We start from the raw sequence: 13856 nt of genomic DNA, 5'->3' as shown, positions 1-13856 counted from the left end.
ACTTGAGGCGGTTTTCTGAGTTATTCTCTTTATACAGTTTTTTGCCCCATGCCGAAACTATATGCATCAGACGGGCTCTATGGCACTTGACAAGTAACATCACCAAGCCAGCCGGCCTGGCGACAACCCATAAACCTGTCACATGGGTGTCTAATGTAGAAGCCCCGAGGCAGGTTTATGGGAGCATGTAACTACACCATCTACTAGCCAATCAGTGCTGAGAGCGGCAGACTGTAATGCCCGGTTGTCACTGTATTCATATGTTTCCAAGAGGAATAACAGAGGGCTGGTACAATGCTTTACTCCAGCACTGTTATGTCATGTGGTATAGAAATATTTACTAAAACAGATGAGTCAGAAGAGCTGACAGGTCCACTTTAAACCTCCGTAATAGTTTTAAAATAATGTAACAGTGTATTTCTAATACAATAGTACAAGTGTAGAGTCTGAGTATTCAGGGCTGTCATTCTTAACCCATTTAGGACCAGCCACTGTATATATACGGTGGCTGGTCCTGGGCTTAGAGGACCGCCGATAGTAAAAATACGGCGGTGCTCTAAGTCTCCTGCCTCTGCAATCAGTCAGAGACAGGAACGGGTTATCAGCTGTTAGTGACAGCTGATAACCCGGAGCAGAAGGCAGGAGGGGTTTTTAACCCTTCCTGTCTTCTGCTTCCCCCGATATACAGTGCTCAATGAGCACTGTATGCGGAAACTGAAAGTAACATGTACTTTCACTACGGGAGCCTCCCGGGATTCCCTGCTATGCAGAGCTGGAGGGTCAGACTTAGACCCTGGCAGCTCTGCAGGTGACTAATGTCACCACAGGGGTTGCTTTCCCCTATAATTAGGGCTCCTATGGATGCCCCTGTTATAGTGGGAAAGTGTCAAATGAAGTAAAAAAAAAAAAAAAGTGAATGTCCCCCAGAGGTCTTATATGACATCATGGGGGACGCAGATAGTAAAACACAATTACATACATCAGTAAGACGAAATAACAGAATAAAACAACAATACATACATAGGAAAGAGAATAACACAAGGCAGACGCCAACAAAAACCGTCGCCGTATGCGCCCTGTAAACCAAAACCATACATACTATATATCAAATGTCCGAAATAACTAGAGGAACCCATTTCTATACTTTATTTTAGTGTAAATATAAAAATAATTTTTAAAAAACTATAAATGTTAAAAAAATCATTTTTTTAGTATTTTGCCCCCAATAAAACTAAAAAACGGGAAAAAAAGTCAGTGAAAAAGATATAAAAAAAATAGTCCTATATGTCACGGAAAAAAAAAACGCAGGAAAAATAATTTTGATAGCTAAAGGGAAAAAAATGGAGCAGTAAAACCGCCGCATGGGTAAAATCCCTAAAACGTGTCTGGTCCTTAAGGTACAAAACAGCTTGGTCCTTAAGGGGTTAAGGAAGAACAACAGTCAAAATGAACTTGCAAGAAGATTGTCATTGGAGTGGTTGATTATCTCAACCCATAGCATGCGGAATCCGACCCGGTCATGTGCAGCCGGCCTAAATGTGGCTCTCTGGCTTTGGAAAACTCCATGCATATGTTGTCCTTGGTCAGATTTGAACCCTGGACCCCAGCACTGCAAGGCAACAGCCACTTCTTTTTCTTCTTCTTCCTCTTCTTCCTTCACAGGGGGAGGTGAAGGAGAAGGTTAAGAAGAAGAAAGTGAAGAAAGAAAAAGAGAAGGAGAGGAAGAACAAGGGAGAGAAAAAAAGATAACGAGAGGAAATAGGAGAAGGAAATAGGAGAAGATCTTCTCAACATTCTTCTCATTCTGCTTCTTTTTCTCCATCTCAGTGGCTCAGTGGTTAGCTCTGTTGCCCTGCAGTGCTGAGGTCCTAGGGCCAAATCTGACCAGGGACAACATCTGCATGGAATTTGCTTGTTCTTTTTGTGTTTGGGTTTCTTCTTGTTTCTCTGCTTCTCCTCTGAAATAGGAAGAATTAAGAAGTAGGAGGAGGAAAAAAGAAGAAGTGTGGTGGTTCAGTGGTTAGCAGTTTTGCCTTTCAGCATTGAAGACCTAGGTTAAAATCTGACCATGGACAACATCTGCATGCTTTCTTTGTGTTTCTTCTTTTTGTTCTTCTTCAGAGACGGAGCAAGCAGCATGATGGCTTTGTGGTTTACACTGTTGCCTTGCAGCACTGGAGTCCTAGGTTCAAATCTGACCAAGGACAGCATCTGCATCTGTCCTTGGTCAGATTTGAGCATAGGAACCCAGTGCAGCAAGGCAACAATGCTAATCACTGAGTCACATCCGTTGAAGGCCAGTGACCACCATTGTTATTTTTGGTCTCTTAGACAGTGTTCAATACTGGTTTTAGGGGTTTTTATGAACTTTCATTTTGGTTTGAACTAATCTGGACCAAACCAAACTTTTGATAAAATTCGGTGAACCAGCCAAGCCAAAGTTCGCTCATCTCTATCCATAAGGTCTCATTCAGACGGCTGTAATGCAGCCTCATTTTACAACTCTATATAATAGCCGCAGGTTCTAGCCCAACTTCAGGTCTTGAATGTTCCTGAAATGACAAACACAATTAATATGCTTTCCCCTTTTTTTGCATTAGTATATTTTGCTAACAATGCAAACAAGCCAAGGTTTTTTTTTATCTGACAAAGCAAACAGTTTCCAAAGTAAAGAGTTCTTGTTAATAACGAGTATTTGAAACAATATTGCATAAAAAATTTCCCAAAGGTCCTAAACTAATTCATGTCAGAATGCGGCTAATAAAGGAGTTTTATAGCACACATTTTAGAACAATAAACAAGTTTCTAAGAGGTAAACTTTAACAAAAGAAGAAGTCATTAATATCTACTTAAGCTGAGAACAGTCTCATACATCCTAAAGACGCGTTTTCTAAAAGTTCACTCGACTTTGTGATTCAAATCTTGCTTTGTTGTTTTTAAATGTTTTCAGTTTATATATTTCACTATATTTTTAGAAACATATTTGATAAATTATTCAACCACCAATGCAAATAAGGTTTAATAGCCAAATTTACAAACTTTCAGCTCTTTGTAAAAAAAAGTAAAAAATAAAACAATGTATAATTGGGATAACTGTCCAACTCTATAAAAAAAAAAGAAAAAAGCAAATCCAAAATGCCTTTTGGTTTATTTTGCCTATTTTCCATTATAGGACTCTATAGTGCTGCCTCATATATCTTTTCACTGTTTTCTCTTCATCATAGACAATTTGTGTGTCTGGGTTCAATGACCTGATTCAGCTACTTTGGTGGCGCTGAAACATACTTTGGTGCTATATCATCCAGAGACTACTTTTGAGTAGGGCTATCAGACCTAAATACTAAGATAGCCATAGGTTGTTTCATCCTACGTCTTGTATTATCCATTATGTTTCCTTTATACATTTGCTCATTCTAGTCTTATTGTATCTATGTTAAGTTGCCTATAAAAGTTATCTATAAAAGTTAAGTTTTAGGGTACTCCGGTGATTTTTCATATACATACTTGACCCCTTTCTGCCTGGTGATTTTTTTTACATTCTGATAAATATAATGCTATTCACTGCTTTCCTAAAGCAGTAATTGATCAATAATCATTAATGAATGCTTCGTTAATCAATAAAAAAAATTAAGCAACACCTGAAGGGCTTGTTCACACAAGTGTTCATTTGCACGTGCTTAGGTGCACACAAATCCGCGCATCCATGCACGTGCCAAAACACGTGTGAACAAAGCAGATTAATTGAATTCAATGAATGGCAGAGCGCTGCCTGTGATTGGCTGAGTGCTGTGACCAATCACAGGCAGCACTCAGCTGTCATTCAATGAATGGCCGAGCGCTGCCTGTGATTGGCTGAGGACTCAGCCAATCAGACGCAGCCATTTTAGCAGGTAGGGATTTTAAATCCCCACCTGCTGAAAGAGCTTTAGAGCAGTGCAGGGAGAACAAGAGGCTAGACGTGCCTGAGCCCCGGCAGCGGCAGACAGGTGAGTATATATATTTTTTATTTTTTACAACAGCTAGGGATGATTTTCAGGGAAGGGCTTATATTTAAAGCCAAAAATCACTGCGGGGTGCCGGCATGCTATTGCTTTCAATGGGGTCACCGGCAGCTGCATCCCCATTAAAATCAATGGGAGAGCTTTGCGATCCTCTGCCACATCTCTCACAGCTGTGGCAGGAGATTCCTTACTCCCCGCAGGGAGTCTCCTTGTCACTGAACACTGTGACAGTGCATGTTAATGGGCAACACGAACCTATGGTGCCACGCATGTCCTATGTTTTGCAGGTATGTGTGTTTGCATGCCTATAAAACATGGACATATGAACACACCATATGGAACTAATGGTTCTAATAGATGCACGGTTTTGTGTGAACATATGTATGCATATAAACACGCTGAACAAGGCTGAAAGGTGTGTTTTTTTTAACAAGAATTTCAAAACAGTGTAAAAAAAAGTGTTACCGTGCGGCGGCGGTCCTCCCGGGGCGGCGGGGCGCTGGGTTCCACGGTCGGGGCGCATCCCCCCGACTTGTTGTCTGGCTGCCGGGGGGCACGGGTGGCTGGTCAGCATGGTGCTGTTGGGGCGCGGTGCGCGCAACTGTAGTCAGCCCCATGCATTAGCACCTTTTAAATTGGTCCTGTGGGAGTGAGTCCCTCTCTCAGCCCCTGGGCGGAGGCTTCTGTTTATAAGGCTGGCAGTGAAGTGCATTCACTGCCAGTTATTTGGTTTCCTTCAGCGTGCTAGCATCCTGCCTCTGTTGGTCTCCAGCATTGTCAGCTTGTTCTGTCATATCTGCCAGGTCATCCCATCTGCCTTGGTCTAGTTGTATTTTTCTGTTGGTTGTATTATTTGCCCATCCTGTCGGTATTCTACCTAGTGACATCTTTGTACGCCAGTGTCCCCTCTCAGTCCCTAGTGAGAGTAGGGACCGCCACCCAGTTGCCCGCAAGGGGTTAGCCAGGAGTGGAGGCAAATAGGCAGGGACAGGGGGTTGCGGATAAGTTCTAGGGAAACCCAAGCTGGTGTACCGGTGGGTCGGATACCGTAACAAAAAGTGTATGGGGAGGCCTTAGGTGGCACCAAGCCTGGTCACTAGTAAGAACGGAGCTGTCTGCTTCCTGCAGAATTCAGTTCAGTATACAAGTGCACCAGCAATGGACCCTCCTCAATGTACTATTTATGACTGAGAATGGGCCGTTAATATTTTACAACCGGACAACCCCTTTAAGTAAGCTGTCAATGGGCTGCTCGACCCTGCTGACTGTAGACTATAAGGGACTTTTTAAGCAAGGCTTTTTTCTTGGTACAAAGTGTGTCATAGTCCAAAAAATATGGTAATTTATTAATAGTCCCCTTTCAATAATAGAATCTGTTAAAGCAGTTCAAGTGAAGGTCAGGCAGTTTTTCTTGGAAGCTGGTATATGATGAATTATTAGACTCATAGACCTGCAGGCTCTTATGCAAAGCAATGTAATTCAAAAATGATTATTATACTGAAGAAAGCTTCTTACTATTCTGCTTCATATTACACTCATAGTAAAAAAACAAGCACTCAGGAAAAGTTGTCAGAATTGATTGAAACTTATATGTGATGTAAGTAAGTTATTACAATATCAGAGCAAAAGGATAAGTTATTACTGAAAACTGAACACTTGAAGGGAGGCTCTAGTACTGCCTCTAGTTTGGATACAAGATGTGATACGGTTGGGCATGGAGACTCTAGTACTCTGTTGGTCTGCCTCTAGCTTGGATGTAAGATGTGATATGGGCGAGCATGGAGGCTCTAGTACCCTGTTGTATCGCCTCTAGCTTGGATACAAGAGGTGATACAGGCAGGCATGGACTCACTAGTACCCTGTTGGACCGCCTCTAGCTTAGATACAAGATGTGATACAGACGTGTATGGAGGCTCTAGTATCCTGTTGTACCGCCTCTACCTTGGATACAAGATGTGATATGGACGGGCTGGGAGGTTCTGGTACCCAGTTGTACTGCCTCTAGCTTGGATACAAAATGCGATACGGGTGAGCATGGAGTGTGACAATGTTGTGGAGGCCTTCCTGTGACACACTTGTGTGTGCAGCTGAGCATTATCCTGCTGGAAAATGCCTCTTGGAAGCCACCATAAGACTCAACACATGTTGCTGCAGGATGTCCTGAACATATTGCTGAGCTGTCATTGTCCCTCATACCACTACTAGGGGTGACCGACTGTCATATGTGATGGACCCCCAGACCATCACACCAGAGGTGGGGCAGTGTGCCGCTCCATAGGAAAGGCAGGATTGAGGCACTTATTCCTATGTCTCCAGATACATAGCGATTGTCAGTGCACAACTAAACCTGGCTTTATCTCTAAAGGCAACCCAGTTCCACTCTGTAGCAGTCCAGTTTTGTTATTCACAACACCACTGCAAACGGAGGCGACACCACTGCAAACAGAGTGGGTGGGTGTTAAAAGCTGTACATTTAATGGCTGCCATGAGACCAAATGTCCTTCAGCCAAGTGCCTGGAAATGCTTCTGACAGACACAGCGCCCTGTAATGATGGTTCCACCTGTCTGTGGATGGTGAACAACAAAACAGTTAGAGCTTTTCGTGTTTGCCAGATAATCGTCTCTATTGGTGGTCTGTCGAGGGCGTCCTGAGCCAAATTGTCCGTGTGCCCTCACATATCTACTGGTCTTAACATCTCTTAAAAGTCTAGTCAGAATGGCCCAGGTGGCGGGCAATCCATTAATATGACCATCAAGTTTATTGCATTCCATTAATGCTCCCCCTCTCAAACTCTGTTAACTGAGAGAAATAGGCGTCTAGTGTTCTGCAAGCGGAAAAAGGGGTCACTACACACAAGCAGCCTCTGAGAGCCTTTTAATAGACCAAAGGTGGAATCCCTTTTAGGGTCTCAGCTGACAAGATCGTTCATCTAATCACCCCACAACTCTAATCATTTGTGCATAACTGCCCGAGATGTAACTGCATGACACGTTTTACAACAATAAGACAACTCATTCTAGGTGCTTGGGGGGGGGGTTTGACAAAAAGTGTACTTTTAAATACAACTTTCTGCTGGAATACTTGTGTTCAGTGCTCCCGACTCAGCAGAAGCTTTTGTTGCAATAGATGATATACATAAATTTTAGATTTGCATACATTTCCTTCTATATTAGATGGAAGTCTTATAAATCTTAATTTAGAATATAAGAGACTTACGGTAATTAAATGTAATGAGCAGAGATCCACAATAATATGTTATTAAATAGTGTATTTTTATATACCTGAGTAAAGACATTTTTCTGCCTTTGTGTCCTGTTAAGCAAATCCTTACAGGGACATTTCTTCTTATCCTAATTCTGCTTAAGATTTGAAAGAACAAAATTGATTAAAATGTCAGAATCAATAAGATTAAGTCAGACTATCATGCTGATTTAGCTATCTGTCGTTAAAGTGTTTAGAATAAAATCACTGATGTATTCAATCCAAATTTGCAGTTTTATGTGAATGTAAAAATAAGATTTGTGATGTCCTACTCTAAGTCTTAGAAAATTAAAGTGTACAGTACCTATTGGTTTCTCGTACAAACCAGTATGTGACTATCTGAAACTTTGTAACCCAGTATATCTTCTTAGGGGGCATTGACACTTTCCTCAATTTACAGAAGCCTCTAGATCACATTTCTCAACCACAAGGTTTGGGAGCCTGGCCTGCAATTTGCAGTCTTTGTCATAGCCAGATGAAGGACATAATGTCTGAAACATTGCTACACATGCTCCCATACAAATCAATAAAAGTAATAACTTGCATCTAAAAGGCTGTGGTGTTGTCCTAGACCTCCAACACCTATAAAGATATTTTACGAAATATGTGTTGGACATTAAAAGAAAATAGTAAATATTTGAGGGGGTGCTGATAAATCCCAAAAATTGACATAGAACAATGACATTTCATAGTGATTCTACGTAGCTTCTCGGATGTACATTAACTTCTGACTGCAGTGTTGCCACTTCTTCAACCCATCCACATAGAATTCTTTTGGTTGGGCAGCAAGCCAAGTTCCAGCAGCTGCAGTTGCATCAGAAATAGAGGCAAAAAAAAAATCTTGTTATTTGTATAGCGCCAACTTATTCTGCAGCACTTTCTGATAATTTGTCTATTACCCCCCACCCAGATGGGTACTCCTTTAATGACCTCGGGATGATAGAAGGCTGAATCAACCTTGAGCCGGCTACCTGGGGATTGAACTTGTAGCTTTCAGGTCGTGAGCGAGAGCTTACGACTGCACTTCTGCTGCCTTAACACTCTGCGCAACATGAGGCTCTATGATGGGGTTCCCTTGAGGTGTTTCTTAAAATTGGGAAACAGGTGATAGTCTGAAGATTCCAGATCAAGCAAAAAAGAAGGGTGACCCACCACCTCCAAGCCCTGGTCAGCCAGTTTGCTCTGAGTGATGGCTGCTATGTTAGAGTTTGCATACTCTCGCAGTGTGCTCCCTCTGTGAACCCTTTGCATGCTGCGATTTACATAGATCATAGCATGTAGAGGGCTAACAGTGGGCATCACGGTTTTTATCTATCCGCACTGTTGCAGCGGAAGGCCAGCTATTAGTAACAGTCGGCTTCCGCTAGGGGATGGCGCGGGCACTGCTTCTGATTCTGCTCCATCCACAGAATGTAAATTTACATCCTCCTTTGTTAAGTACCCTGCAGCCCGGATGTATACTTAAGTCCTATAGTGTTAAAGGGGTTGTCCCGCGCCGAAACGTTTTTTTTTTTTTTTCAATAGCCCCCCCATTCGGCGCGAGACAAACCCGATGCAGGGGTTTAAAAAAAAAACCGGATAGTACTTGCCCGAATCCCCGCGCTCCGGTGACTTCTTACTTACCTTGCGAAGATGGCCGCCGGGATCTTCACCCACGGTGGAACGCAGGTCTTCTCCCATGGTGCACCGTGGGCTCTGTGCGTTCCATTGCCGATTCCAGCCTCCTGATTGGCTGGAAGCGGCACACGTGACGGGGCGGAGCTACGAGGAGCAGCTCTCCGGCACGAGTGGCCCCATTCAGAAGGGAGAAGACCGGACTGCGCAAGCGCGTCTAATCGGGCGATTAGATGCTGAAATTAGACGGCTCCATGGAGACGAGGACGCCAGCAACGGAGTGGGTAAGTGAATAACTTCTGTATGGCTCATAATTAATGCACGATGTACATTACAAAGTGCATTAATATGGCCATACAGAAGTGCTGAACCCCACTTGCTTTCGCGGGACAACCCCTTTAAGGGATTAATGACACTCAGATACATAAATTTGATATCAAAAGAACAGAAGCTCAAAAAATGTTATTGCTCAACATTAAGGCTGGGTTCACACAGGGCGGATTTGCCGCAGTTTTGCCGCGGCAAATCCACCCGCAGCCGCTAATCTTGGGATTAGCCAGCCATGTGGACGAGATTTCTCAGAAATCTCATCCACACGGGACGGCCAATCCGCTGCGGTAAGTCAGGCAGCAACCGCGGCTGCAGCGGCCGCAGCCGCGGTTTCAGAATTTGCAGCATGTCCATTCTTTTTTTCATTCCGCTGCGGCCGCGCTCTCCTCTATGGGAGCGCCAGCCGCAGCGAAAGAGCGAGTGGCTGGGCCGCTTCAAAGCCGCTGCGGCTTTTTTCACGGCGGCTCTCCCGGCGGAAATCTCGCGGTTTTTGCTGCGGTCAAACCGCGAGATTTCCAGTGGGATTCCATCCCATGTGAACCCAGGCTAAAAATGTTTTCCACATCAGAGGTGTTCAATGTGAACCACATTTGTGACTCGACACACATCAAGCCTCTAGTCAAGTTCTTGCCATACACATCGTAGCATATCATGATTGAAGGATGCAGTGGCTCCTGTGATGCGTACTTGCAGATCATGCATGATGGGTAGTAAGGGTGGCACCTAGACTCTATGTTTAACACTCTCTCAGAGAGAAAAACATCACAAGGTGTAAAGTCCGGGGAACTAGGAAGCCAAGGAAGAAGTTCACTATCAACACAACCTGCATGGCCAATCTATTTGTTTGATAGTCACCTTTTGAGCTCACCTATGACTTCATTGTGAAGATGGGGGAGGTGGGGGGTGCACCGTCCTGTTGGAAGATGAAACCTGGGATTTCCTGTTCCTGCTGCGGCAGAAGTCATATCTTTAGCGTGCAGGTACAAAATCCCTGTGATTGTTTCTTCATGGTAAAAGAAGGGGCCATACACTTTCCTAAAGTTTATGGCCCATAGCACATTCACCTTGGGGAAGTCATGTGTATATTCAATGTACCCATGTGGGTTTTCCTTCCCCTAGATTCTGACATGCTTGTTAACTTTACCGAAAGGTGGAAGGCAGCTTCATCACTAAACACTAAAGATTCCATGAAATCATCTCTTTCCATTACAGTCCTCATACTCCCGCAGTAAGAATGTTGGCTTTCTTTATTATCTTGTTTCAGGGCCGATAACTATTGTAGTCAGTGGGGATAACATCACAAATGTTTTCGTAGAATCCTCCACACAGTCGGCTGCAGGATGTCCAATTCTCTGCTTGCTCTAATGGTGGATTTCTGAAGAATTTGTGTGAAATCTGCACGGACATTCTCCACTGTTTCCACGTTTACTGATGGACGGACGGGTGACTTTTGCATACAGATGCAACCTTTTTCCTTACATTTGGAGTACCACTTACAAATTGTGTGCCCACTGGGTGGATCTCCACCAAAACTGTGTTAAAAAAATGACATAACAGACTAGTAGCAGTGAAAATCAAGGACACAAAATGCTCTCCTGTCTTGACAGCCATTTTGTCTCATATCCCATAAGGCATAATAAATTTTTGGGGGGCCATATTTAGCAAAACTATCACAACCAATCACAGCACAACTTACATTTTACCTCAGCAGCGTGAGATATGAAAACTGTGCTGTGATTGGTTGCTATGAAAAACAAGGACATCTTACTATGTATCTGAGTGTCATTAAATGTGAGTTATGAGTGTTTCCATTTGGGAAGAACATTTGTAATAACCCTGGACTGCAAACATTGAGCTTTCAAATTATAGAACTGTCATTGATGTGAAACCAAATGAAGATCACAAAGCCAAGGACGTATCAGCACTGTCTTGTATCAGAGCTCTTGGTGCCCCATTCATAAGTCTTGCTATGGGCCCTTATGATTTCTGTGCTCTCCTCTGACAGTAAACATACTCTGTGCACTTTTATATATACATTAATATTAAATACATGCTTCCTTTTGTTTTGTAGGGTTTTCTTGAGAGCGATTGACAAGTTTACCAGAACCATGAACCAGAAATTTCTAGAAAACATGAATTTTGAAGTGCAGGTACAGTAATATTGTATACATGTATTTTGATCATATACTCGATAAACTACAGAAGTTTCAAATTTTGACAGAATTATAAAGTCATAGGGTGAATAAACTTTTCCACAAGCTTCAGTATTTTCATCTGTAGTAAATTACTTCTGCAATTTTTAGTAAGAATTTCTTAATGGACTTTTTAAAAAATTACAGTAAAAATTATTAAATTCAGCATTAGGGTGACTTCACACCAGCGTGTCTTTGTACGTGTATACGCATGCACAAGAACACGCTTCTATTAACAACAATGCATTCCCTATGGTGTGTGCACATGTCCGTGTTTTACAGGTACGTGCCAGTAAAGATAGGACATGCGTGCACCATAGGGAATGCATTGAAGACAATGGTCTGCCGGCACCCTGTAATTGTTTTTCAGGGAAGAGCTTCACATAAAAGCTCTTCCCTGAAAAACAAGAATTTTAGAGTAAAAAAAAATACTTACCTGTCCGCCACTGCCGTGTCCCCACGGGAATAAAGAACACATGAAAAAATAATTCCCTGCTGCACCTGCCACATCTGTGACAGATGCATCAAAGGAATTCTTCATCCCTGCGGGGAACAAAGAGTTCCCTACCACAGCTGTCACAGATGACAGCTGCGGTACGGGATCCAACTGCCAGCATCCTGTCATTGTTTTTCAGGGAAGGGCTTTAAATATAAGGCCCTTCCTGAAAAACATGAAAAAATGGTGATAAAAAAACAAAACAAAACACATACTCACCTTTCTTCAGCTGCCGGGGCTCAGGGATTCTAAATCCCCGCCTGCTAAATACTCCTCAGGGCAGTGCAGGGAGAAGAGCCGGCTGGACGCGGCTGAGCCCTGGCAGCTGAAGAAAGGTGAGTATGTGTTTTTTGTTTTTTTTTTATCACCATTTTTTGATGTTTTTCAGGAAAGGGCTTATATTTGAAGCCCTTCCCTGAAAACAATTATAGGATGCCAGCAGCTGGATCCCCTACTGCAGCTGTCATCTGTGACAGCTGTGGTACGGAAGTCTTTATTTCCCGCAGGGATAAAGGAATTCCTTTGCTGCATCTGCCACAGATGTGACAGGTGCAGCAAGGAATTATTTTTCCCCGCGGGGATGAAGGAAACATCTGCTGCATGCGGCAGATGTGTTCTTCATCCCCGTGTGGACATGACAGCGGCAAACAGGTAAGTATTTTTTTATTTTTTACCCTAAAATTCTTGTTTTTCAGGGAAGAGCTTATATATAAAGCTCTTCCCTGAAAAACAATTCAGGGGTGCTGGCAGAATACTGTCTTCAATGGAGCTGCCGGCAGCAGCCGCGGCTCCATTGAGGAGAATGTGTGCATTATTATTATTTTTTTTTTACACTAAAATTCTGTTTTTTCAGAGAAGGACCACCCTTAAGAAAACCTTAATATCAGATTAGGAAATGTCTTAGGTTATCAAACAATCATAGACAAGTATATAAAGTCTTTCATAATGGTGACTCTACACAATAGCTATAGGAGAGGAGATAGGGAGGGGGGTGGAGCTACAGGGGATCTCTGACATATCTCCCCATATGTGGAGGGATAGGGGCGGGGTAGTGGGTTTCCCTGAGAGCGGGGACGGGGCTTGAGAGGGCAGGGCTAGAGGGGTTATATTAGTAATCTCCCTCTAACCAATTAAGGGGTGGGGCTAGCGGGCAGAACCTGCTAGCTCCACCCCTTACTTCTCCTATTGATTTCAATGGGGCCAGTGCTGCTGCTGCTGGCCCCATTGAAACCAATGGGTGATATTGCATATTCCTCTTTACAATGCAAAGTTAGAGTGAAAATAATGAGAATTAAACCATTGAAAATCATGCATTTTCACTCACTCTCACATCACAGGGAAGTCGTATCGCCAGTGGGTAAGAGCCCTAAGGGGCCCTTTTACAGTGAACAATTATTGTTCAGATTATCACTAGATCACAGGAATCTGAATGATAATCTTCCATTGTAAATGTCTACACAATCGGAACAACGAATGATAATTCATTTGTCATTCGGATCATGCAGGCATAAAAATGAAATAATGGATCAGCCTGTGCAAACACGCAGACATCCATCTATGAATGACTACCTGTTTTCTGCAAGTAGAGATGGGCAGCCGGAGTGATCTACGGCCTGCTCCACCTTCATTCACTGTGCGATGATCACTTTTGTGTAGAAGCGATTATCGCTTCTGCGCCTGGCAGTTGTCCCATGTAAAAGGGCCTAAATAGTCTGCTTGTAGCCTTGCAAAATTATACATTACATTTGACATGTTGCTGAACCATGAAAAGTTTTAGGATAAGTTAGGGTTTTGTTAGCATGCTGTGATATAGTATTGGTTTTATGTAAAACTACAGTCCTTAACCAAATTGGATCTAAAGTAATGGTGGAATGAATCTTATGTGTATCTGTCCCATAAAAGCCTGATAGATGGGAGTTTGATTTCCATTCCCTGTGAAGAAGTGTCTTTGTATGTGCAGT

At 43.0% G+C, this 13856-nt stretch overlaps 1 protein-coding gene across 2 annotated transcripts in view; it reads left to right on the top strand.

Moving 5' to 3' along the window:
- The window catches only part of DOCK2 (dedicator of cytokinesis 2), a 677690-nt gene that overhangs the window by 537486 nt on the left and 126348 nt on the right, over window positions 1-13856 (top strand). For both annotated transcript variants that reach the window (XM_066591098.1, XM_066591097.1), the window contains exon 30: window positions 11279-11357. In XM_066591098.1, the coding sequence (XP_066447195.1) occupies window positions 11279-11357 (79 nt within the window). The remainder of the gene's footprint in view (window positions 1-11278; window positions 11358-13856) is intronic.

This window comes from Eleutherodactylus coqui, chromosome 2 (assembly GCF_035609145.1).
Source record: "Eleutherodactylus coqui strain aEleCoq1 chromosome 2, aEleCoq1.hap1, whole genome shotgun sequence".
In the NCBI taxonomy this organism is placed as follows: Eukaryota; Metazoa; Chordata; class Amphibia; order Anura; family Eleutherodactylidae; genus Eleutherodactylus; species Eleutherodactylus coqui.
This window is presented reverse-complemented; position numbering and strand designations above follow the sequence as displayed.